This window comes from Alosa sapidissima, chromosome 13, assembly GCF_018492685.1.
Source record: "Alosa sapidissima isolate fAloSap1 chromosome 13, fAloSap1.pri, whole genome shotgun sequence".
Taxonomy (NCBI): Eukaryota; Metazoa; Chordata; class Actinopteri; order Clupeiformes; family Clupeidae; genus Alosa; species Alosa sapidissima.
This window is the reverse complement of record NC_055969.1, coordinates 2,515,017-2,542,023: the sequence shown is the minus strand read 5'-3', so window position 1 is coordinate 2,542,023 and position 27,007 is coordinate 2,515,017. Positions and strand designations below refer to the sequence as shown.

The 27,007-nt window shown below is 40.1% G+C and overlaps 1 protein-coding gene across 4 annotated transcripts in view; it reads right to left on the bottom strand.

The window, feature by feature from the left end:
• Positions 1-5,910: 5,910 nt before the first annotated feature.
• Positions 5,911-27,007, bottom strand: part of ric1 (RIC1 homolog, RAB6A GEF complex partner 1) — a 73,006-nt gene continuing 51,909 nt past the window's right edge. For all 4 annotated transcript variants that reach the window (XM_042060569.1, XM_042060567.1, XM_042060568.1 and 1 more), the window contains exons 14-26: positions 18,265-18,375; positions 17,995-18,084; positions 16,194-16,354; positions 15,802-15,940; positions 15,589-15,705; positions 14,314-15,045; positions 14,023-14,181; positions 13,728-13,864; positions 12,313-12,605; positions 12,020-12,220; positions 11,733-11,910; positions 11,075-11,263; positions 5,911-8,942 (exon numbers count right to left, since the gene is read on the bottom strand). In XM_042060569.1, coding sequence (XP_041916503.1) covers positions 8,663-8,942; positions 11,075-11,263; positions 11,733-11,910; positions 12,020-12,220; positions 12,313-12,605; positions 13,728-13,864; positions 14,023-14,181; positions 14,314-15,045; positions 15,589-15,705; positions 15,802-15,940; positions 16,194-16,354; positions 17,995-18,084; positions 18,265-18,375 — 2,787 coding nt within the window. In that variant the 3' untranslated portion in view covers positions 5,911-8,662. The remainder of the gene's footprint in view (positions 8,943-11,074; positions 11,264-11,732; positions 11,911-12,019; positions 12,221-12,312; positions 12,606-13,727; positions 13,865-14,022; positions 14,182-14,313; positions 15,046-15,588; positions 15,706-15,801; positions 15,941-16,193; positions 16,355-17,994; positions 18,085-18,264; positions 18,376-27,007) is intronic.

Below are 27,007 nucleotides of genomic sequence, written 5' to 3'. Positions count from 1 at the left end.
CAAAACAAAATTCAAGTGAATATAAATATTTTAATAAAGGTGTTCCATCCCAATGGATCTGTGATTCATATGAATTGTTTAATACTGGGACATATGAAATGTATCATTATTAAATGTAAATATAGAGCAGCACTTACCTTATGTCAGGGGTTCTCAATGTTTTTGTTTCGGAGGGGGAGAACATTTTCCGAGGACCCCCTCATAACCGTAACAATTAAGCATGTCATTTAGCCTGGCTAGCGCCACCACTTCTCAATGAGACGTGGTCTGGGAACCAAACGTTAATTTTCTCGTATTTGAAAAAAATGCCCAGATCCGTTTATTGGGTGCCACGGATGTCTATCAAATGCATCTGTGCATAGCTCATCATTGTCTTGCTTTCCCCCTTGTTCTGTGATTGGTCCCCTATCTCAGGCGAAAATTTGCTCCATGGTCTCCAGGCTGCCTTAGCAGCGTGAATCAAATCGCGCGCAAGGCAGCATGGGAACACCCAGGCTACATGTCATTTGTATTCTCTGAAGTTGTGGCCTACACATTCATCAGCTAGCTGGCTAACAAATAAGCCAAGCTAAGCAGTAGTAGGAATGGTTCTTCATGACCTAAGTGAAGTTAAATGTGGGTAGGAGCAAATAGACACAATTTGCTTGTTTTATGGGTGAAAAGGGGCATCATCCATAGATATAAATTTGTAAAATGATAAAACTCAACTTTATAATTTCAAGCAAATTATTTTGCGGACCCCTTGGCTATGGGTCGCAGGCCCCAAGGGGTTCCCGGACCCCACTTTGAGAACCACTGCCTTATGTAACTTACCTTGCAGTAACAATGAATTTGTCAACATTCTTCTCACCACTGATAATATGATTTGGACTTTGGATTTTGCCAGTGTTCCGTTTTCTTTCATTTTGGACACCTCATACATTGAGTGACAGAACACCCTGATTCGTCATATTATATTTACATATTTGGTATTGTTGGACTCAGGACAAGCCCACCTTTCCAACAAGACATCATATGTGTTTCTATGATAATCCCTGGTAAAGCAGCTACAAAGTAAATGAAAACATTCTGCATAGATATTCATTTTTTGCATGTCCGCTTATTTTAGGTGTATGTTTACATGTCTCTATTCATTCCATACATCAAGATAGTCACATCCAGTCTTTTCTAGTAGGTGAAGCAACTTCCTGACTATAAACATGCCAAGTTCTCAGAGCTTGTGTGATTGATCTGCACTAATTTATATGACTTAACTCCAATACGGACATGCTATATTTTAGACCTTTTTTGGTTTTGGGGTGTATAACAATAACTGTTAATTTAACAATCTTAGCAGTAAAATATTTTTAGCCAAGAATCCATTTCATATATCCCTTTGCAGACCGCACGTTCTAATTTCGGTACCCCAGTACCGATGACGTTCAGTCTAATAACTCCGCCATACCCCAAACAATTTTATCAATGAAAACTTCCTCAAAAACGTCACATCATAGGCTTTCTGGCGATATGATTAGTTAAGGGATTTGTGGCGCGAATTACTTTTACTACGTGAAGGAAAAATCAAGAGTTGACGTCTCCCTCCACTAGAGGAAAAACAGAAGGAAGCACTATGCATCGTTGATCTTCACGTCGTCCAAAGGAGAAACTACTGGATCATCAAATATGTAAATATAGTATGACGTTTTTAAAAGTTATTTTTCCTGGTAATTACACCTTGTATGCATGGCCGTAACATAATGCGTGTGTGTGTTCACTTCAGCTGATATGACAGCTTGTATTTTAGCACACTGTAATCTTTAGTAAACTCATTATTTTCAGTCATTTTTGGGGGTTACTATATGTCAACCAAGATTACAGACCTACTAGGACTGAAACTTTAACGATTTGTTCTATTTTGAACGATTGCTTGCTTGTCATCTGATGATACAGAAAACTAGCTAAGTTAGGTAACGTTAGCATCAGGAGAGGCTGCAACATGTCCTTGACGCGCGATAAAGTTCACTCCCCTGCTTCATGACTGGCAACTTTATGTCAAGTACACCTAATCGGTATTTTATTGTCAAATAAACCTTTCATTCCTTCGTAATATGTATAGCACAATTTACAGTTGTTTGTAGCCAAGTTGCTTAGCTTACTTAGAGAAACATCTGACATGAATGACAACGTTAATGTTATGTTACCGACGTGAGTATGTTGATCACCGATGGTGTAATGTAAGGATTTTATTCATTGACTGCTGTTTTCATCAATACATGACTGAAGATTTGTTAGAAATGTGTCTTAGTATTGTTTAACTTTTAGGCTGTAAGGTTTGCTGCTACGATTATGAGGTTTTTGGTTGGCTAACTATGATGGGAGCTCATACACCCAAGCCTACTCGTCGACATATCATTTTCTAAGGGGGTGTTTTGTCTTTACGTAACTGCAGTAGCCTATGTATGGTGTGTGTGTGTATGCATACGCTGTTTAGATGTTTTCTGTCATATCTCCTGACTCATGTTCATGAATCAATGTTTGCTTGTAAGCTGGTATGCTATGTATAGTTTAGCCAAGGCAATAACACTTATAGTGAGCTCTGAGACTAATGTTACCTCTCCAAGCAATATTGGAGTCCTTTAGTGACAAAAATACTTTTAGTGAAAAGAGTCATGGTTGGTGGTGATTAAGATTATGTGGAAGTAATGTAAAATAAAACTAAACAACCTATTCACTATCAGACCTGTGATTTTTTGTTATTTTAGATGGAGGGAGAGAAGTACGTGCAACTGAGGTGAAAGCAGCCGACTGCTGATGGCAAACATGACCCCAAGGACCACGATGGCACGATGGCATGGACGGGTAGTTTCTGGATGAAGAGGAAGACAATGATGTGCTAGAGGAGGAGAGTAATCTCCCATCATCCTCAGATGGGTAAGCATGTTTGTGTGTGTGTGTGTGTTCGCCCAACTGGGCGTATGCACATTTCTGGTTGTGATAAGAGTGTTGCTTATAACAATAATGACAGGGATTATAGTGATAATAGTTTGCTTAGATTTGTAATTCAATTTCTAATTTTCTTATCTGACAATTTCTTTATTTTGAGCTTGGTCAAGTCCCATGTCAGGTAGAAAGCATACACTTTGCCTATCCTTCTAACACAGACAGGGACACCAACTCCAGTAGCATTTACACCTCATCGTCTGCTAGGCTTAGATGGACACACACACACACACACACGCCACAGCTGTGACAACACACACACCACAGATCTGGTGTGAATGCGGCATTAGTGTATCACCTTATGTGTAGGGCAAATGATATCGATAATTATATATTGTATCGAAATATATGCTGTATGGTTGTTAAATGTATTGAATTTCTTCTAATATTTTAATTGTTTATATGTGTGAATGTGAATTGATGCTTTGTTATGCTATAATATGAATTGATGCTTTGTTCATCATGTTAAAGTATTTTGTTGATCTTTGTTATACTGTTGTCTTGTCATTCTTGTAGTTCTAATAGTTACTGCTTGTTTGTAAACATATGTTTATGTTATTTACCTGAAGTTGTTGTTCCTGATTATTTAATGAAATTGTTAAAGACTTATCTAAATAAAATTATTTATTTCCTCTTTTGTAAACCTAACACATGTGCCAGTGTCTCTTATTCTTGTTTTCATAGTAAAATGAAGCACACGGAGAAGCAGTTACCACCTGCCTAGTCTTTATTTCAGCCTTTATCTTTCCTCCCCACAATTGATTTTGCCTCCTCAGAGTACAGTAAGACATCCTATATTTAGCTATGCATCTTGTTTTTATGGTAAAACATCTTATATTTGTTACATGACCATTATATCTGTGTATTTTTGGTCAGATGTCAAACCAGGAAAGGAAAACATCCTACTCTTTAAAAATTATACTTGTTACTGCAACTTGCAGTTATGAGTAAATTAATCATAACTTCTGAACCAAAGGTGATAAATTGATTCTGTTTTTTTCACTGAAGAGAACACAACACTGTCTATCTTTCACACACTATATCTACAATAGACATTAGGTGAAAAGTAAGATTCATCTTGACAAATTGATATTTTCGTGTTTTTTGATGTTGAATTTTGAAGGTATTGTTTAAAAACAATGTGTGTTACCCTCAAACGTATTAACTATGATATGTACCATTTTAAAGGGCTAGTTCTCCTGATTACAATGGTGTTAAAAACGGAATGTTTCGTGCCGTCTGCAAAGGTCTAATAAATTTAACATAACTTTTGAACAAAAGGTGATACATTGATTCTGTTTTTATCACTGAGTAGAGGACAACATTGTGAATCTACCTACAACAGAAATTGGAGGAAAAATGAGATTAATCTTGACAAACTGATAGTTTTTTGGGGTTGAATTTTAAAGATATTTTTAAAATAATATGTGTGTTCTCCTCAAAATTATTATATTATATAATTAATATATATTATATTTTATACCATTTGAAAGGGCTATTTCTCCTGATTATAATGGTGGGTAAATTATATCTCTGTCATGTAGCATAACCACACAATAAGCCTTTTTGTGCCATAAGGCCATCGAGTATGAAAAAATTGGAATGTTCGGCGCGGTCTGCAAAGGGATATGGGAGACCTTAGAGATGAGGAAAAACATTGTTGGGTTTAGTTCTACCTCTAACTAAAGCCCTTTCTGACCATTTGTCACTAGCCTACTTTCACTCTAAAATCACTTGCTGCAGTTTACCACAGTTCACTACGTTTTATAACTGGAGATGGGTTTAAAACTCATCACTGTAAATTATCTCAAAATGTAGGATGGTCTTCCCTCTATGATAGGAGGGAAAGACACTGCCTCCTTTTTGTTTATAAGGCATTACTGGGAAAGTTACTTTTACCTTTATTCTCTTCTGAACATGAAATCAATCTGCCACAAACACGTTCACAGGGATTTATATCTCTTCAAACTCAATTTGAAAAGTCATGTGGTCCGAGAATAAATAAAGATTGAATGAATGAATGAATAAAAAAAATCTGTTTTCTAAAGAAAAGCAAGACCTAATCCTGTAAAGTGCACCTAATTTAATTGTTACCTTTTTTGTGAGATCAAGCACATGTTCTAAATGATATTTTGAGAGGATTCTAAAATGAAAGATGATGTTTTGTTGAAAGATTGTTACTCTGTAACCTCGACTTCACTGAAAATGAGGACTACCCTCAATGAACCTCCTCAAATTACATCTGAATTTGGTACATTAGCTTTTACATTTTTTGCATCTAATAAGTGGAACAAATTGCAAGAATGATTAAAATTAGATAGGTTTGTCACTAGACCAATTCAAGGGTATGATTGATGATATAGCTGTTCAATGTTCTTGCTTTGACTAATATTTAGACCTTTTATATCATTATTAATATTATTTATTCCCCTTCTTCATTTCTTTCTATTTATTATTATTATTACTACTTTTATTATTATTTGCCTTTTGTATCTTTTTATTGTTCTTTTTTTGTAACTCAGGGCATTGCTGTAAAAGAGCTTGATGCTCAGTCAATTTCTCACTGAATAAAAAATGGTTGATGAACATTTTAGCCTAGCTGAAACTGCTTTGAAGAGAGCTCTCTAGGTTCTTGCTATTTATAGAGGACATGCACATTGACCATAATGAGGTCATATATCATACATCAATACAAACTAATGGCCAGAAGGATTCCGTTTTGCTGCTGGCTAATAAAACAGCTCAAAATGTGCAAGTTTTACAGATGTCTTTGAGAAATAAAGATGAGACATTGACAATTTCCTGTATTTCAGTAGGCAGATGTTTGAAAAACTGTTTACAATCTTAGTCATGCATATCAACTGTTATTCTCAGTTGGTCTTATATTTTTGTCCTCAGTTTTCTTACATACATTTAACAAAGAGGCAAGAATTGTTTTTAAAAATAATTTATTCTTTATATACAGGAAATAGAAAACTAGAGAGAATAATAATAATAAAAAACTGTACAGGAGACCTGCATTTATACTGTCGTAAGATCAGAAAACATCTCTGTGCCAAAGAGCAATACTTTACCGTCCACAGGAAGAAAGTGGTTATCTCCCACCTTGAAACACTATATTATCACTCGTTATTACATACATCTTTAAGCATGAACAGAGTACAACACATCAATCACACCCCACTTTACAATTTGGACTCTCAAACAGTGCTAATAGGAATTTGGACTCTCAAACAGAGCTAATAGGAAGTAAATCTTGTACACATTATCTCTTTTTGTTTCCAGAAAACTATTTAGAAAACTGTCTTCACAATTTAATTTATTTGTGTACATAGAATAAATACAAAAAGGTAAGAGAGATGCATGAAGGAAGGGTAGGGACTCTAGTGTGCTTTTAATGGCAACACACAATTGTAATACTACTGTATGCACACTCTTTGGTTTCAGTGACTCACACCATCAGCGGCCGGGGTGGGGGGGTGTGTGTGGGGGGGGGGGGGCTGGGGGTAAATAATCTTGACAGAAATAATTACATTGCACATAAATAATACTGCTGCAGTAGAATGGGCCGTTACATCTGTTTGAGAATGATTTGGGCTACAATTTTTTAGAGTTTAATTTTTCTGCCAGTGCTAAGACATAATTATCCTAAAGAATAATTATGAACCTACTATTCAACAAACAGCAATTTAATATACTTTAGATCATAGTTCCCTGCAAGAAACAGACCGTACAAAAGTGTTAATCATAAATCATCAAAGTCAGATTACAGTGAATACTTTTAGAACAAAATGTAAGACATTATGTTTAGGAGGTCAAAATGTGTCTTATATATTCAATATTCTGTACAACCAAAAAAATAAATACCACAGCATAGCAACACCACACAAGCTGAAAAGTTGTCCAGGTAAATGCAGTGATAAAATAGTCCTAATAATTGTCCGTTTCTTGCTCTTCAGTGCTTAATGAGGTTGCTGCATGAGGCCCACTGGATAGGCATAAATCAAACAAATCAGGACTATATTCTCATTTCCCCTCATAGGTTGTACAGAAAGATTTTACTGCCAGAAGGTTGAAGTTATATGAAATCAATGAATAGAGGTCATTCCATTGCTCACTCACACTTCGTTTTACATGTATACTGTACACTTTCTTGTTTTGTATTTGCATCCAAGTCATACATTCAAGTTCACAACCTGAATCATCTAACATAAACATCTAAATAAATCGACTGGTCGATCCTAAACCAATATTTTGCAAGTATTACAGACCATTCTTGGATGATCTTAAGTCATTCACTTTCTCATTCTACAATCCTGTAGAACCAAAATAGCATGTCATTATGATAGGCTAATGATGGACACCACTAGCCAGCTGCCAGTCAAGATTTATGCACCATTCTGTTGATGCACATTAGACTACCTATAGACATCAAGGACAGCAAAAAGCATGATGTAAAACACAGGCACTGCGTTTTGTGCTTCAATTACATGGAACATCCAGCAGTTTGTATACATGGCTGTAGTGAGGGGGAAAATGCTTTGAAGTTGCCAATATGCTTGAGGTAACCTGTGGGTGGCTACTTGATTTTATTGTAGAAGAAACATGAAGTTGAGAGTTTGAGCAAACAGATTGAAACCACAAAGGTGATGTGTAAAATATAATGGAATGTTTTATACAGCTACCATACAGCTTTCTGGCAGTAAATTGCTAACCAAGATCAACATGTTGCATTACCAGGACAAATATCCTTTGTCAAGATCATGTAGACATTTTCAAATACATCTATGAATAATTATCAATGTTCAAGCCAACTAACATTGCTTGTGAGTATAGTTGTGGGTGTGGTCGTGATGTATTCTGTGTCTTTGGCTTTGATATATATTATATTTAGTTGCTTCGAAAAGGAAAGCTCAACTGGAATAACCACTGGGTCACTTGCATTGTCTGAGCCTCTACATGTAACTGCTAACCATAATTACAATCAGCTCACAGAGAAAGAAAACTGGGCCCCAGAACCCTCTATAAATTCCTTTTATTTGTGTAAAATCACCTCTCCGACCCCACCACACATATAGTATGCAACACCTTTACCATTTTGTGAAGTCATTCAGACAAACTGAATGGAACTGCTACGAGTCATGCATGCTAGCTGTTGGTTTGCCTGTGTGTTGACCCTGAAATGGGTTTTCATTAAGAGCAAACAGATATTTCTATTTTGGTAGAAAGCTTGGTGTGCCTTCAATAAATGATCTTCAAAACTCAATTTCAAACAAGGTCACTGTACAAAACAGGATTTTTAAAACCAGCAGATATTCAGCTGGTCAATTTCTGTACGCAGGTTCTATAGCTGTGTGTATTCGGTGGTAAAAGCCTGTGACAAATGTACTGAAACTGTGGGGGGAGATCTAATATGAGTGACTGAGTGAGACAACAAAGACACTCATTCCACACCTGGAAAAATCATACATACATCCCTCTGTGTCCAAACATATGGACACACTCCCAACATAGAAAAGCATTAAAGCAGGAAAACAATAAAACATTTCAAAATTGCAAAGAGTATTGATGAGGGTCCTGGTGTGTAAGACTCCAGTTTTAGGTCTGATGTCTTCTTGTCCATCCATATCCCCTGGACCACACTACTGCCTGGTTGTTTCAGAGAATGCAGAAATGTTGGAGATCAAGACAGAGTACAGTCATATGTGCCTTCTTCTGGGCTATGTTCCTTCTCCTCCTCCTCTGGTCGGTCTTCTAGAGGACCTGATCCAGGAGCCTCCAGGGATAAGGAAAGCCCAAGAGGCACTGATCCACCCCGTTCTTCCAACCTTGGGATGGCTGGCTCTAGCAGCTTGGTAACATTGGCAGGCTGAAAGGACTCTGGGTTAACTGGCTCCACTGTACTCTCTAGTAGTTTCTGTAGCTGTGGCTGAATCAGCTTCAAGAATGGCTTGTATCCCAAGCTGTGAAGAATGACAAGGACACATTGGACAAACTGGAAAAAGTTTGTTTTGGTGCACTGATGACCGTTAGGATAATATTTAACCAACTAGCTAGTATTGTTCAGTTCATGTCTATATCAGGCTTTACTTGGTGAACGGATAAATGTCACCAAAAAGTATTAAGGTAAGATTACAAGATCATTAAGCTTTAGGCTACTGTGTTTAGTGGGTTGCTGACTAATGGCATAAATTACTAGCAAGCTAGTTATGACTACGGCTGTTGAACGTAACGTTACTAGTTGCAAAGTACAATTGTCCACTATCGATAGATATATTGTTGATGGGGCTAGAGTGATTGATTCAGAAACATTTTCTATGATTCTTCAACGTATCAGGAGGTAAATTCCAAGTGGATTTTTAGTTTTGTAGAGAAGGAACTGGCAGTGACAAAAACAAACTGGTTGGTCAAACATATGCCAGAGCAGCAGTCATGGTATAACTTCTTAATGTGAATTTCTTAAACAACAAACTGTGCATATGCAACATACAATTATTATGCACAGCGGTTCAATCTAGTGCCAAGGAAAGGGTATCCCAGAGGCAAGAATGTGTGTCCATATTACTGAATTTAGCATTGCAGTATGCTTGCAGTATGCTGTATGGGGCTTAATCAGTAGCTTAGAATATTAAAGGAAGGTTGTTGTTTCAAGATGTTGTGGACTTTAGCTTAGGCTACTTAGAGCCATCAACAACTGGGCATTAATATACTGCAAAAACTACTTATCTATACGCTATGTGGGTTTGTCAAATGATGTGAAGGTTTCCATTTTTCCCCCCAGATCTTGTGCATCCTCATATTAGAGTCTCGAGTTCATGTACAAAGTTTGGTTTCGTTTGGTTTTAGTTTCGCTTTCTATTAAAGGAGAATTCCGGTGTGATATTGACCTAAAGTGTATTGAAACATGATACCGAGTGTGAACGTATGTCTCATAGCCCATCTCGACTTGTCCCCTGCACTCCAAAATCTGGCGCTAGTTAGCCGATGCTACCAACAACTTTTTCAGTAGTGGTGCTTCGGCATCGGGCTAGCCATGCAAATAAATCACTGTTTTACACCCATTAACGAGGCTCAATGTATCTCCACACTTCATTGGTAGACTTCCTAGGGCCCTGACATTTAAAACGAGACATTGAGAACTTTGAAAAAGCACTGGTAGTTTACTTACAAGACGATTTATACAGACAGTATCTTCACGAAGTTTAGCGTTTGCAGCCATCTTGAATTTAGTCACGATAAGTCGAGCAACGAGTAAGAATGAACAGGTATGATAAGGGATCAGATTCCAAAAATAATTCAGTGGAAATGCATGGATTCCAGTTTCTTCCAGTAGCAGCAACTGGAATCCATGCATTTCCACTGAATTATTTTTGGAATCTGATCCCTTATCATAGCTGTTCATTCTTACTCGTTGCTCGACTTATCGTGACTAAATTCAAGATGGCTGCAAACGCTAAACTTCGTGAAGATACTGTCTGTATAAATCGTCTTGTAAGTAAACTACCAGTGCTTTTTCAAAGTTCTCAATGTCTCGTTTTAAATGTCAGGGCCCTCGGAAGTCTACCAATGAAGTGTGGAGATACATTGAGCCTCGTAAATGGGTGTAAAACAGTGATTTATTTGCATGGCTAGCCCGATGCCGAAGCACCACTATTGAAAAAGATGTTGGTAGCATCGGCTAACTAGCGCCAGATTTTGGAGTGCAGGGGACAAGCCGAGATGGGCTATGAGACATACGTTCACACTCGGTATCATGTTTCGATACACTTTAGGTCAACATCACACCGGAATTCTCCTTTAAATCCAATAAGGCGGAAGAACGACAAGGGTCAGTGATGCCATCTTCTTGAGCAACTTACACGGTACTGACCGGAGTAAGTAACTCCTTCCAGTGTTGGACCAGTGGCGATATCTCAAAAGGTCTAGGGGCAGGAGCTGACCAAAAATTAGGGACCTGGGATTAATAATAAGCTGGAAGTTTACACTGACTAGTGGTGGTTTATTTTTTCCTGCCTGCACTTGACTGCATTGAAATTGCCATCCGTTTGGATGACTGAGTATGACTGAAATGATGGATAGGTGTGTGAAAGCTGACCAGTCAGATGAGGCCCAAGCGTCCACTGCAAGGAGGCCACTTCGAATGCTTATAACAGTCTCAGGCAGGACATCAGGACCCTCCAGGAAGCCGACCACTTGCTTGATTATGTTGTTGTCCCTCAGGATCAGTCCAATTATCACACACCATTCCAGGCAGCCAGCCTCCATGAATACATGAAGCAGGTATCTGGAGAAATCATTACAGACATGAGCGGTCATATACACTGTCATGTTAAAAAAAACACTTCAATCACACATTGGATCAGTACTCTGACATTGTTTGGTGAGGTGAAACTTATTAGGCGACTGTTTGATTTTGATGTTGACGTTCTGTAAATGTAGATTGAAAAAGGAGAAAAGGGTAGAAGCGTCAAAAAAGATGTTTTAGCAATTGTGAAAAAACGTCAGTGTTCCCCTTATTTTTTTGAGCAGTGTACATGCCACAATATAAATAACTGAAGGTGCAAACCTTTAAGCATAAAATTGTCCTTTCAATTTTGCACCTTAATTTATGGATAAAAATCAATTGTCATTTGGTAAATCCAAACCTTTGAAAATGTTAATGATAACAGCGAGAGTAACAGCGAGAGTACAAAGTGAGAGTCATTCTCAAGACTCAGACTGATGGATATAAAATGGAAGTAAAAAAATCTCACCTGAGCTGCACCTGGGATTTATGAGGACCCTTATTGGCAAGCTCCATGGATATATGTTCCAGCTCTGACTGGCTAAGACACAAGGTGGTGAAGTTCTCATCAACCATGGTCCAATCACCATCCACCATGGAACTGGTCTCAGTCAGATCAGTGGCTGAACCAATACTGCACTCCTCAACTGAAGTGGAAAAGAACGAGAGGGCTTATGTGAGCATGGAAAGACATAGAATGCATAGTGACAGAGGTGACAAAGGATGGAAAGAGAAAATGAATGTCACTGTTCTGACCTTTGTTGATGAGTGGGGACAAGAAAGCCTCCTGTGTTTCAGGGACTCCATGGGAGGAGGCCAAGTCCATCTCTTTAGACCTTGCACCCAATCCATCTAGCCAACTGTTGTTGGTGGGAACAACTGCAGGCAGAGCTGTTTCCATGTTGCTATTCAGCAGGCTGTCAGCTGACTGGGACTTTAGCAGATGTGTGCTTAATACTAAGGGAAACACAATACTACAAATTTAACATAACAATTGAAAAAAAAAAAAAAAAAATGGCAATCCATAAATTCTACACAAATATGCACACCTGTACGACGTCCATTCTTGAGTGGAGAGTTGAGTGCACAGGCAGGGATTACCGGGAAGGGCCATAAAAAATCACTGTGTAATCGTTTGAGTGCAATGACAAAATCATCCACGCGTGCCACTCGTGTACGCTCCCTGCATAACCAGCCAATCAGCTCAAAGCCCAGCTGTGTTGAGAAACAGCCCAGCTCCTTCAGCCTAACCTGTTCTAGAAGGTGTCGTGCATGGCGCCACAGCATCATATCAATGTACATATTTTCTGCACAGTCACCATCCTTGTTCCAGCGATCTGCCCTGCACATAGGTAACACAGTTAACGTCATAATTAAGAAAAAAACAAATACATTGTTCACATCAAATCAAATTAACTGGGTAGCAGTGGTGGGAATATAAATCATGTTTTTGTATACTAGCTTTAACTGTCTACAAATGGACATGCCTAAACTGATGATTTGCGTCTGCTTACTGTTGTGTAAAGGGCTGGGGGATGAGAGGCTAAATCAGTTAAGGGGAACATGGGAGAAGGTTATTATGCTCAGTGTTTGCCATACATTGACTAATCTGTGGCGGGGTGCCACGAAATAAAAATCGGCCGCCATAGATTAATATTCTATGTTTAATTTAATTTAAATTAAATATAAGGTCAAATCCTTGCATTGCCATTGAGCTGCACTTTTTACGCACGCAGCCTTTCCTTGCCCTGCCCCGCTCTCTCTCGTAGCCCGCTGCCCCTCCTCTGCATGTGCATTTAACAAAATATTCACGATTGTTGAAGTATTGTTGTTGCCACATAGAAGCATTGCATAGAAGATCTGGCTAAATTGCTATTAAATCCGCTTAGCATCGTGACCATGCTGCACAAATTTGTTCAAAACTGCTGCATTGAAGTGAACTCTGCTAAGGTCTTATCACAACATAGTAGGCTACATTGAAGAGACCAAACTAGGTTAAGTTATGAAATCAAGCAGTATCTCAAAGCTAACATTAGAATACTGTTTGGATGTCGAATTTAGCATGCTTAGCCTACTTACAGCTGCTTGTCATTTTCATTGAAGGGCTCATTTTATTGACTCTGACACTGAATGTTTGCAAAATCCCGATGTAAATGGAAAAGTGTTTTCCAAAATTCAAAAGTGGAAAGGAGAAGTATGTGAACCTTTATTTTAACTATGTAGAAAATGTTATGAATTGCATCCACACATCAGCAGCCTTTCAACTGTGTTACAATTGCAAGGGTTCCCTCAAACGTCTTAAAGTGACAGGCACTCAATTAGACCTATACACTACCAAGACGACTATACACTACCCCCCCCCCCCCCCCCCCCCACCCCCGCCCGTTGTCCAAGTCAGCTACCGCCACAAATTGAATCCAATTCTGTGGGAAACACTGATACTTGTCAGAAATCACTGACTTACCCTTTAGTTGAAGGACCAGAGGGCATGCTAAAGGTCTTCTGTAGGCTGAATTTCCCTGCTGCAATGCTGTCTGCTGACTGGGAGAGGCTAATGCTTCGGTTCCTGAAAAACTCAAAGCCTCCTGATGAGCAGGGCTCCTGAGTAGACACAGACACAATGTGGGTCAAAAGATCAGATTGCTGTTTTAGTAGTTGCTGATCTGACTAAACTAACAAGACAACTGAGCGTAACACCGAGGTTGACAGAACACTCGGTAGCAGAGACAGGTGGCAGAAATAGAGCAAAGATGACATACCTGGGTGGTTGGTGTAGTGGGTGGAGTCTCAGCCTCTCCTGAGCCAATAGCCTTGAGGAAGCGAATCATGTGACGGCAAAGGTCCCATTTACCCTGCTCCAGAGCAGTGTTGAAGAGCAATGTTGCATGCTGGCGGCTCACTGCTGGTACTTCCATGTTCTACAGGCAAACCAGTAATACATTCATCTTCGCTGCCAGATAATAGTTATGACAACGCTATCTAGAAGACAGAATTACAATCACTCAGACTGACACATCAGTTGCTACATCTTTCTCAAATGTTTAGCTTACTTGAAGGATTATAAGGTAGGACGCTGCTGTGTCCAGATCCTGGGCCATGAGGCACTCCTCAAAGAGGTCTTTGGGGTTACCTACAGCAGCAAAAAGGTAATTCCAGAGTGCATACTCAGTCTTGCGTGCACAGTGCACAATGGTCTGCAGAAAAAAGGGGAACTCTGTGATGAACTTGGCAACCGTAGGCAGCAGTGGATCTGGGATGGGCTCTCGGGAAGTGGCCTCCTCTTCCAGCACCACATGCACCATCAGCTCCAGAACATGAGGGAAGTAGGGCAGACTGGCACAAGACTGAGCTAGCATTAGCGCCTGCTCACCTAAGTTGCGCACAAGCAGTTGCCTAAGGATGTGGTGCAAGTATATGTGAGAGGTACGCTCCACTGTGCAGAAGGGGAATATGGCCTCAAGTGGTTCAGTGGCTGCACATGCCCCTCCTCCTACACCGTCATACAGCACAGTCTCATTTATGGCGCCCAGCACCAGTGCGTCTTCAAAAAGCACAGCTAGTGGATAGATATTAATGTGGAAAGGCAACATGATGCGGCGTGATAAGAATGAGTGAGGCTTGCGGTGGTCCCGTGGGAAGAGTGGTAGCCACACCTTCATCCCTGCATCCCCACACCACAACCACAGAGCCTCCAACAGGTGGCGTTTCTTTCGGCTGCTGCGGCACGTCGTCCACACGTTCTCCACACACTGGGCCAGTACTACTGGGGGACAGAACGGTAGCTGGAAAAGAGGATAAAAGTTATATACTTCAGACGAAAAAATAAACTCAACATGACATGACTCTTTACATGTATTTGTTACCGTTTCATCGTGGCTATTGCTGAGAAACAAATAGTTCGCAACACACGCTGAACTTGAATCAAACATTCTTTATAACACAGCTGATCAACCGTCTGCTTTTACTTTTGAATGACGTTCCATTGTAGTGACCGGACTTCTTATCACTACTACAACGGTCTGTTGAGAAATATCAGACCACTGAACGTTGGGAAGGCCCATTCAAGTGAATGGAGCATTCAGTAGCATTATGAAGAGTTGTGTAACAAAGAGCCATTAAACACTTGATGCAGTGACTCAAAAAGCATTTTACAGAACCCTGTAGAAACTTTAAGCAGAACCTTGCTCAGAGAGGGAGAACACTACTTGGTTGAGACTGGTCAGGTTGAAGTGTAGAAAGAGCAAGGTGGCATTAAAAATAGCTGTCTTGCAAAACAGAATAGGTTGATGCTGTAAAGGACACTGGCCCAGTGACACTATACTTACCAACTTCTTTTGACTGAGCGTTGAGTCTTTCTCCCGTACCTGTGGGCCTGAACGGTCTCTCTGCAGCATAATAAGTTGTCCTGCAAGATTTAACATGATGCTCTCTGCTAAGCAGGCCTGAAAGGCAAGCAAAAATGGGAGAATGGGAGTAAATCACACGTATGAATGGACTGACGGTAAATAAAATAATAAGCGTCTGACTAACTGACTTACCTGCTGAGGGGCTTTGAGGGATATGCCCGTCTCTGTACGTACTGAGGTAAGTGTGACAGACACCACCAGACCAGGGTGAGGGATGTAACGCGACATGGACACTTCCTGCAGCAACTCTACACATGTTGAGGGGGTTGAACTGTAGAGTTGAGTGATTAGAAAATGGGTTTGAGATAGGAAAACTGGAGAATTGAGTTGACAATGAGTTCAGCAATGGAAAAACTTCAATAAATTCAAGTGTCACACACTTATGTAAAGACTATTGTATAAAATCTCAGGTGCAAATTCTACAACTGCTTTAACAACGGTGGTATGAGAGTTGTACTGTATTCTATGAATTCTGGGCTACTTCACATCTGCAAATAGCTGACAGATTTGTGAGTCAGACTGACCTGTCTTGCTTCCTGCTAATGCTGTAGAGACAGATTGAGCAGTCTGCTCTAAAGAGGACCACCATGTCGCGGAACACATTAAGCAGCAGAGTGTCTGAGTGCAGCTTGGTTGTGCTAGCAAAGGCATTGTCCAGATTTGAGGAACGTGGGTACAGCCGCAGCTGGACGGAGAAGAGACACAAATGAGGTGAGCGACAAAATGCAGGCCAGAACACAACTACCCATGACAGATAACGCTCAACAACGTGTCAAGCTAAATATCTCTTAAAAATTACCATGTATATTTTAAGAGATATTTATAATTTACCAAGTATCATGTAATGTCCATCAGAAAAGATAAAACCAGATAAAACCATATGCATAAGACCTCAAGGATTCTTTATTAAATGACTGAAAATATGCTGTGCAGTTGTAACTACTATTAAATGGCATCAAAAGACATAGGATAGTGTATGTAGCACAATCGTGGCCGATATATTATTGGCCAATAAGTGAAAAAATGAAAATATTATTATTCGGATAACAGAATTCTGGCCGATAATTTTAGCCGATTTTTTTAAAGCCTTAATTTCCCAAGTAAGCGTATGTAAAGCCCGCCTGGCTACACTGACCTACTCGAGCTTGTATGTATTTCACCATTCTAACAAGTTCTGTGTATCAGCATTGAACCTGTGCAGTCCAAAATCCTCTCGTGAATGATCCTCTGTTTAACACTAAGCAGAGCGGACCTCAGCCTATCTAGAGCCATCTTGTGCTGGTGTGTTTGCACAGTCGGGGAAACAAATAAACAAACAAACTCTAAGGTGGGACGAATAGATAAGTTGTATTTTAGTATTATATTTGCATTTTCTTCGCTTGGGTTTTGTATTATTACAAGAATAATGCTGACCATTCCTGCTTCAGTTCCAGACAGGTCATCATTATAAGTTATTAAAACCTTCGGGGCTAACCCCTTTCATTTCTGCTGCCGCAGGTTGTGCGCAACAGAGTAGACGGACACACAATACAGTCCGAGGAGTTGCAGCTTTATTAAGTTACGCACAGTTGAAACTAAACATAACATTCCCTCTCGAACTCTGATTTGGTCGCTATAGCTTTTTCCCAGCTTAGCCATTTATCTGCATTGAGCCTGTCGCTGGTCAATCACTTGCAATTCACTGACGTCAGGTTCACTAAAAGGAGCCACGCATAGGCCTAGGCTAATTTGTTGACTGCTGTACCATTGAGGACTATTATGAGTTCTGTCCATCATTGGTTGTAGGTAAAATGACTGCAATTAATTGATTCTTATTAAATGCTGTCCCCAACTCAGTTTTCACAATTTTTTTCCCAAGAGTAATATTATTGTATCGGTATCGGCCACAACAAACCAATAAATATCGGTTATGGTTATCGACCGTACATGTAATGATTTTCCACTACTGGGACAGCACCTGTGACATGTTGTAAAATTGACAACTGCCAGAAAATGGAAACATATTGCACTTTACAAGTTCACAGTGGGACAGCACATAAGTTAGGGACATTGAACCTTTCTCTGTGGACACACTGCCTGAATCTCAATCACTCATAAGACATAAAATGTTTCAATTAGGGCTGTATATAACCTCTGTTGCAGTGCAAATACTGGTAAACAGTTTTGCAGGCTTCAAAATAGTGTTTTGTAAATTTAGCACAAGTTTAAGACATGTTATCATCTTCAAAACAACCAGAAGTAGTTTAGTTAATCAATTAAACAGGTATGTGATGGGCAAAGGTCATGAAAAGTGCATATAGGGCACAGAAAGTCAAACCCTTTTACCTCCTCCTGCTGATCAATGAAATTATAACAGGCAATAACAACAAAGTCATTCCACCAGGCCAGGCCTCCCGTCACGGTCAAGTTCTGCTCCTAAAATATACATAAGCATCCACCAAATCGTTGAATTCTCCCCATAATTGGTAACATTGTTATCATAGAAAATCTGTTGTGAACTACACAGTGCATCGGTGCTGTCCATCAGGCTGAAGCAATAGAAACATGGATAACATTGTTACAAGAAAAGAGAAAAAAAACAAAACTGACAGCTACCTGGGTGATATTCCCAAAGAGTTTCCATTTCCTGGTGTATAACGAGTAGTGTGCAAATCCACGTCTCCCAGCTACAGCCATACACTGGCCAGCAGAGTCTATGGCTGAAAACTAGTGTGGACGCAAATAGGTCTGTTTAGTTTACTGAAAGGAAGTTCACACTAAGATTCACACACACATACACAGGTTAAAGCAAAGAAAATATCTGTGGTTGAAATGTGTTCTGAGGTCATGAAAAATACCTATGCTCAAAATAAACAAATTATGTGGCCAAAGATAGATATACTTTGAGCAAAGTTTCTTTGGTGTTTTAAGCCATGTTGTGCAGTACTTCAACTACATTCATATTTGCATAGTGATTCAAGTAATTAATTAGGAATGTGGCAATCCAATATTCAGGATTGAATGGTCCAATACTGGGCAAAATTACTGGAACAGCAAAAAAAAAAAAAAAAATCAATCTGGTCGCTTAACCTAAAGCGATCACATAGTTGCTTAACCATATTTGGAAGGATACGGCAGTGTGTTTCCTATGAAAGTCTTTTGAAAGTCAGTGGCCTTTATCATGCTTATCGATGAGATAGGTGTTGGAAACAGGTTACTCCTCCTCCCTGTCGAAGGTAGACCTCATGGCCTTGTGGTAAGGCTCAATGACCGTATGGAATTTCACTGTGTCCCTCTCTCACAATCATTTCTCATTTCAATGTCTAAAAGATGCATACATACAAGATACAGTAGATTGCATTTCTCTAAAAATACAAAAAACTGGAATTAGACTGTTGTGAGACAGGTTAGTTTCACCCTGCTGATGTGTTGTTGCAATGGCAATCCTGCTCAGTACGAGAGGAACCACAGGTTCAGACATCAGGGTTTCCCGCAGCACTTTGCAGTCAAGGCGGCCGCCTTGGCAAAACAAGCCTGCCGCCTTAACTACGTCGTCAAAAAAAAAACAAAAAACCTGTTACTTTGTCCTGTTTTCTCCAAACCGTGACCAACGCCGATCTCCCTTCTCCGCAGAACGCATTAAAAAATAAGAAGAAACGTGTCATGAATCGAAAAATAATCAGATTTTATAATCTTTACATATGTGATATACCTCCGCAGGGTGCGATTTGTGTAAAAACCAGAGGGGGGGATGATTTTGAATAAGTTTGTAAACCCCCCCCACCCAAAAAAAAAAAAAAAATGAACGAACAATTCATAGCCTAGTAATGTCATGGCTAATAATACCCTATATTGTTTTTGCCACCTTTGTAACATTTTAGTTTTAGTTTACCGTGGTGTATGACTTTAAACAGCGAGTGTGCTTGGTATGATGATCAGCTCCTCTAATGCAGGGTAGGACTACGTTTTGACAAGAATACAAATTCACCTTGTTCTTGCCCCATCTGAAATGACTTCTCTACTTTTGCTGCCTCCATCCTTTCTGTATTTGTTGTGTAAAAAAACGTTGTATATGATGGCACTGAAGTCTTAAGTTAGTGAATTGGCTAACAGTGTTAGTTGGTAACCGAATAGCCTACACATTGCGCTACACGCTGCGTAGGCTACGTGCATTCTCTCTCCTGCTGATTTGCGTTCAGTAGCCAAGTGCTTAATATTGCAAAAGTTGAAAAAATAAATGTGTTTATTGTAGCCTACCGAAAATAGCCTATCATACTGTCAGTTAATTGCCTACAGTGCAGTGAAGAGTTTGGAGAGTAAAGTTATAGGGCAACTTGAAGTTTTATGAAAATAATTTACGAACCAGAACATAAAGACCATGAAGCTTCTATTTCTTGCAGCTGTTAAAACACCCGCTAGATAGTTTAAATACCCACCAACATTCGTTTTTGCAGTACAGATTATTTCTAAAAGTTATTTGTCTACTACTGGCTGATTTATCAAACGAGTGCTTTCTCGTTCGTCCTCTGCAAACTACAGGTGTTTCTGTAGAGAGCCATTGAATAAGCGATGCCAAGCAATTTCTGTAACACTTTGTGACATTCAGCAAATATCTCCTCATTTAATGTAAGTTCCTTCGGACAATAGGCCTACGTTCTACTCTACGTGCAGTTGTCCTCCATCTCAGTTGCATCAGTTTTCTAATTTTGAAGGTTCTAAAACATTATTATGCTTCACTGAATCCTTCTCGTTTTCTTTCATTTGTCCAGCTAACTTTTCCATTGAACCTAGCCATTTATGATGGATTACACACTCGACATTCTGAAATGTCCTGCACGATCAAGGCCAAATTAAGTTATCACGCAGCCACTGTGTCAGCAGCATTAGTGCTGACGGTGACAGTGCGTTTCTGATGTCAGATTATTATGTAGGCTAGCCTACTAGACTGTTCTCACGTTGCAGCGCTTTACTTATATGAAGTAGCATTAATCAATATGAGGGGCAGAGGGGGATAAATGTTGTCCCCCCCCGACGATAAAAATAATTTAGCAGAGGTAGGGATAGGAAAACCAGAGGGGGGGAAATCCTAACCATCCCCCCCTACAAATCGCACCCTGTGCCTCCGAATCAGAGTTAGTAAGCGGAGCTGAGCGGTGCAAATATATCGCTCCTCGTTCTCAAGAATCAGTCAAATCGCGAACAGCCACAATGAAATGCGTTCATATTCCACTTTTTATGTCATAAACGTTGCAGTCCTATGGAAAGGTTTAGTGGTAGGGTTGTCCAATGATCAAGTTGTTGCTTCAATTTGTGTTTTAATTTATGCGACGCACCGATGCTGGGTTCATCCATTTGGCGCAAGTTTAAAATATTTAGCCGACTGCGTGATTTGTCATTTTCGTTCTTTTGGCAATCAATACCGACTGATCCCTTTAGTTAAAGTTGCCAAGCTTGTTTGCTGTTGCACTATCAGTGTTGCAGTCTTTTAAAATAAATGTTCTGAGTGAAATATATTGCCGTTGCTCTTAGTTCTTTGGGACCGGGGAGCTAAATTGACCTGACGTGAATTTGACCGGAGAAGCGGCCGAGTAAACAGCCACCTGCTGTTGACGCGCAAGACTGACAATAGACCAGGCCCATCCGTGCCTACGCGTATGCTTTCTAAATTATTTAGAATTAACTCCATCCCCATCAACGAACTTAGGCTATATGGCCAATATCTTTGAAATGTAACGGTCTTGGTTTTATTAGTTGGCATGCCTCAGACTCGTGGTGCAGGCGCACCTGCAGGTGTACGTCCGTACGCACTGTGCGTACCATCAGGCTACTCAACAGCGAGAGAAAATTTCCCTTGTGTGTGTGTGTATTCATACCAAATTGGCCTACCATACCTTCCCAACTATGCACAGTATCCCATTAGCTGCATGCCATCAGGCTATTTACCATTTTCTATTACGTAAAGTTAGTGAACACGTTATCAAAATTAACGTGCACACATTTTGTTTGAGCAGGAGAGAGAATACGCACGCAGGCACGCAATCCTATCTACAGTGGGCATCGCTTTCAAATGGCCACTTCAGTCGCGCATTACGAGGCGTGAAGCTGCGTGAAGCTTTAGTACCACTTTCAGCCACTGTACGTCGCTCTGCCACTGTACATCGCTCTGTCAGTAGCCTGACTGCCGCCCATTCTGAAAAAGCAGGAGGCTAGGCTACCTTTAAACGTAATTGTTACCGAGAGGAATCCCAGCCTACGAATTCAATAACAAAATAAATCGTAATTAAACATTACCTCGATTAAGGCTACTTGGGTATGGCTTAAGGCTTGACTACACGGTGGTAGCGAAAATCGAAATCTGCTTTTGATAGCCTACTGATGCCGCTCCACAAAACGAAAAAATATCTGAATTTGCTGTCTATGTTATTGTCAGTGTTGGGGGTGACGCAACTACGCAAATCAAAACGTGTCTTAATTTGCCCTACTTCTTGACTGCAATGTAGTCAATTGACCGCTTGACATGTCATTTTTATTTTTCTGTACAATAAACAAATACATCTGCTTTATGCAGCAGAATTACATTCATATTTGACTGACTGCAGACGCGCCACTTCCCTCCCCATATTCCAAGATTAAGATAGTAGCCTATACAAAAAGCACTTCATACGATCATAAAAAAATAGTTAAAACGAATAGCTATTTGCAATTTGACAAAACACTGGTCCTCATTTTGCGAATGCGAGGACGATATGAGCCTGTTGCATTTAGTTAGATGTCCGAGTCACGCATAATGTTTGAAAACCACTGGCTCGTAATCACAATAATTTAACACACGACAGTTGGATACATCATGTCCCCATGCCTACATTTTTGTGAGTAGCATAGAGATCGTTAAAAACAATAAAGTATGGGTCTCCGTTTGGGAAATCGAAAACTTTATATTTTTAATTGACTACCGTCGAAGATGCTGACTTGCAAAAGCCTCGGGATAACACGTTATCTCCACTATCATCAGTCATGCCCCTTGATCAAAGTGGGGAATGAAATAAAAGTTTGAGAACCACTGGCTTAACAAGTTACCTGCAGTCCAGAACACAGAATCTGTTATATTCTGATGATCGGCGATGATATTGGCAAATGTTTGTTTTCCAAAGAATTTCACTTCACCATGCACCTTCGACAATGAATAGCTCATTACACTTGTTAGGTACTGTTAAACGTAGGCCTACCTGGTATCATTACAAACATTATTCTGTGTCCTAAAACTGGCATATTTTATGGCATTGTGTCATGTAAGTTCGTTGCAAAATCTAGAGAATTGTGTGAGGTGGTCAGCGGGGGACAATTGAGACACACATTGGATTGTGTTATTACTTGAACATTCCACACTATCCACAGACTTTATATAAAATTCTTCAACAGAAGGCCTCGAATGTTGTCTTGTTTGTGGAGCGCTTTGCTTCGCTTCTGTAATCTCGGCTTCATTGAAAATGAGGGCTTCCCTCAATGACCCTCCGAGAATAAATAAAGGTTGAATGAATGGTTGAATGAATGAATGAATGAATGAATGCCCAAAATAAAGGCCTGTGGTTTGCACAGCCTACAGTAGGCTAAATAACAGACCCGCCAGAATGTGCGTTATGATGCTTTTTTACGAGCAAGATGTTTTTGGTACCCTATGCACACTGCATGTTCTTAAATAACAATGATCATCAGTAATATTCGACCATTAATTTGGGTAAATGGGCCAGCGTGACCACCTTGATTGGCTGATGATTGTAACGCGGGCATGATTCCAAACACCTCCCTTACGATGATGAGTGACAGGTGACAGGTCTCAGAATGCGTGCGCTACACAAGGACGGAAGATGATGAATAACTGGGGCCGTAGGCTATTCACAAAGGCTTTTATCTTACTACTAGGAGTAGGCTACTCCTAAATCGCACTTAAAGATTTTAGCTTGGAGTTTTCTCTTAAAAGTTATTCACAAAGCCTTTCAGACAACTCCTAAACTAGGAGTGAGTCTTCGTGGCTATGGATGACGTCATTACTCATGCACGAGCTTGACTGAAGTGACCACCTTGATTGGCTGACAATTGTAACGCGGGAATTCCAAACACCTCTCTTCCGATGATGAGTGACAGGTGACAGGTCAGAGAATGTGTGCGCTACACAAGTAGTGCGAAGGACGGAAGATGATTAATAACTGAATAAAAAGGCCTAGCCTAAATGAATAAAGAGTAAGGCAAAACAAATAGCCTAGTAGCCTAATGAAACATAGGCCTATGGATTGATGCAGTAGCCTACCTACCAACATTATTAAATTAATCTGTCACCATATGCCTAGGCTACGTTTGCAAAGAGGAGAACATTTTAATTTGATTCACAATGAAACGTTACATTTCATTTACATGTTAACAATGAGTAGTTTTGGTTGTTGTTGGTGGCGTTATTGCATCCCTTTTATGAATGCAAAATTGTTCCCTCGCAATTGGAAGCTCCTGTTGCGCATAGGCTACGCATTTCAAAACATCGCAACGTAAAATGCCACAAAAAAGCTGTTTATGAATAGGTCTTAGTGAGTTAGGAGTCCTCTCGACTTAAGCTGTTCCAGACTTAGGTGCTACTTTTAGGTCTAAAATGCTTCGTGAATTACTTTTTGTGAAAAAATTAGGAGTCCTAAAGTTAGGAGTGACACGCCCATAATTTTTTTTTAGGAGTTGCTCCTAAATTCGCCAGTTAGGAGCTACTTTTAGCCTTAAAATTCTTTGTGAATACGGCCCCTGAATAAAAGGCAAAGGCAAAACAAATAGCCTAGTAGCCTAATGAAACATACAGATTGATGTAGTATCTTTGTTATTATTAACATTATTAAATTATTCTGTTACTATGCCTACGTTTGCAAAAGAGAACATTTTAATTTGATTCACAATAATGTTACAATTAATTTACATGTTGACAATGATTAGCCTAGTTTTGGTTGTTGTTGGCGGCGTTATTGCATGTTAGTTATGCCTACAATGCAAAATTGCTTCCTCACGATTGGAAGCTCCTAGCTGCATAGGATTTCAAAACACGGCAAAATGCCGCAGGTTTGTGAATAGGTCTGTGAGTAAGGAGTCCTCTTGACTTCTTTTAAGCTGTCAGAGGTGGGAAGGTGTGATTTGATGGGGGGCAGGGCCGATTAACTGGGCACAAATGTCTGATGGCCCCCCTTCCCCCCAGCCAACGTGAATCAGGTGGTTAGTTAATAGGCCTATCGTGAAGATTTTTCCTGCCATCTAAGGCACGAGCGCATCTGTGAGGTCAAGCCTCAGTAGCTCGTTTGTTTACAACTAACATTCCATTTAATTAAACTGCTTTATAGGCTATGCCGAAATAGTTTTCAACATTTGAATATTAGTGTCGGATGAATTGAAATGTTCTCAAAGTAGACTTATGGCTGAAAGCTGCTTGGGATCCCCCCCCCCGTCAAGCAATATAACCATACAAACGCGCTTCCTGCACTCATTGTTTCAAAAGGAGTAATTTTGGCTTTGTCAGAACTGAAGAGCTGTGGACGGCACGGCGCGGTATGCCCAATGAAAATAAATTAACGCAACGCAACACAACACAGATCCCGCTTCTCTCGCGTCAGTCACTGACATGAACGAAACACAGAACCCGCTTCTCTCACGGCAGTCACTGACAGTAACCTAGAATAAATGCATGGGGAAAAACACTTCCCCATGACAAAGACATCGTAAAACACTGAAAGTTAATATTTTGCCAACTTGCAGTGAACATACAAACAGGGGAAATTCTTTCTCTTGTAGCTGAGTAGCCTCAGGTGCGCACGTAGACATAAGAACATGCAAGCGCCATAGAATCGTGCTCTCAAGACAATCACGCTGTTAAACTTAAATAGGTTAACATCACTCTAAGTTCGCCTTCAAGCAAGGAAAACGATGATTTGAAGACATCTGTTTCGTTGGAAGGGCAAGGGGTAGCAACAGGGCAACACAGAGACAGGCCCGATGGCAGGGCTGTTATGAGAGTATTAAAATATGGGATATTCTACGGGAAAACATTAAAACGGCAAGACAGCGGGGGGAAGTTAAAATACGTGATAAACACGGAAAAAGTTGGAATGCATTGTTTCGGTCCCCGCGCACAGGGATTATTTGTCACATTATTAATCACATATGATTATTTCTGAAATTGTGCAAACAGGCGCAACACATTTGAAAAGGAAGGACTGGTAGCATGCAAGCTCACGGGAAAGATTGATTTAAGAACGTTATCACAGTGTGTGGCTGTGGCACGGGCGGAAGACAGCGACAATTGGCAGGGGAGGGTCATGTCTTTTTTAACAATTCTGTCGGAGGGTCATTGAACAATTTCTAGCAGGCAAGAGAGGGTCATGCAACTTGCAACTTAAGCACTCAAAATTCCTCCGGTGGCCCCTTCAATAAATAACGAACAGTCCCTAGATTGCTGCTGGGCTATATGTCTTGGTTCATGTCTGTTAACAACTCATTGCCATCAAACGCACAGCCTATCTTGCGGTTGCATCCATTACAAACAAACATGCAATGTGAACGTCTGGGATTGGGGAGAGCACTAAATGCTCTACTGAATAAGCACAAAGTCAAACCTTAAAATGAAAAACACTCTTTAATAATCAAAAAAAAAATAAACCGCTAATGAAGTAAACTTGCATTATCAAAAATCGTTCATCGCCTGTAGGCTAACTCCGTGATAACAGGACGTAACAGGAAGGCATTTGGCTGAGCAACGGAGGTTAATATGCTATATATTTTGTCCAAATTATGTCTGTCTATCATCGTTGCACTCGGAGAAAACCAGAATGTTTAATTTGTCCTGCGTTTCTTCTACGGCTGCAAACGGGATTCACTCGCAGTTAACCAAATATTTCTTTATTAGGGCAGGGCAGGCATATTTCTGGCTATTAAATTATTTCTAAACCAGTCTGCTAAAGTCTGTAGTGAAGTCTGTGTAGGGTTTTCCAGGCTCCATTTCTTTTTACGAGACACCCTGCTCACTTGAGCCATCTACCGGTTGTTTGGGTTGTTGCAGCGTCTCACTGGAAAATCCGACGCGCGGACCGCGAGTGAAGCTGGCCAAGTCGAAGCACTGCCCACTGTATATATGGTTATCAGCACACAATGTTGAGCTAATTCACTAACTCAATACTCATCATGGATATCACAAGTTTTAAACAACGAAAACAGAAAGGATGGAGGCAGCAAAGCTAGGAGTTATTCCAGATGGACAAGAACAAGGTAGGCAATTGGTGTGCTTGTCAGAACGTTAGACTGCACTAAAGCCAGACGTCACGTTACGCTAAAACTAAAGGTA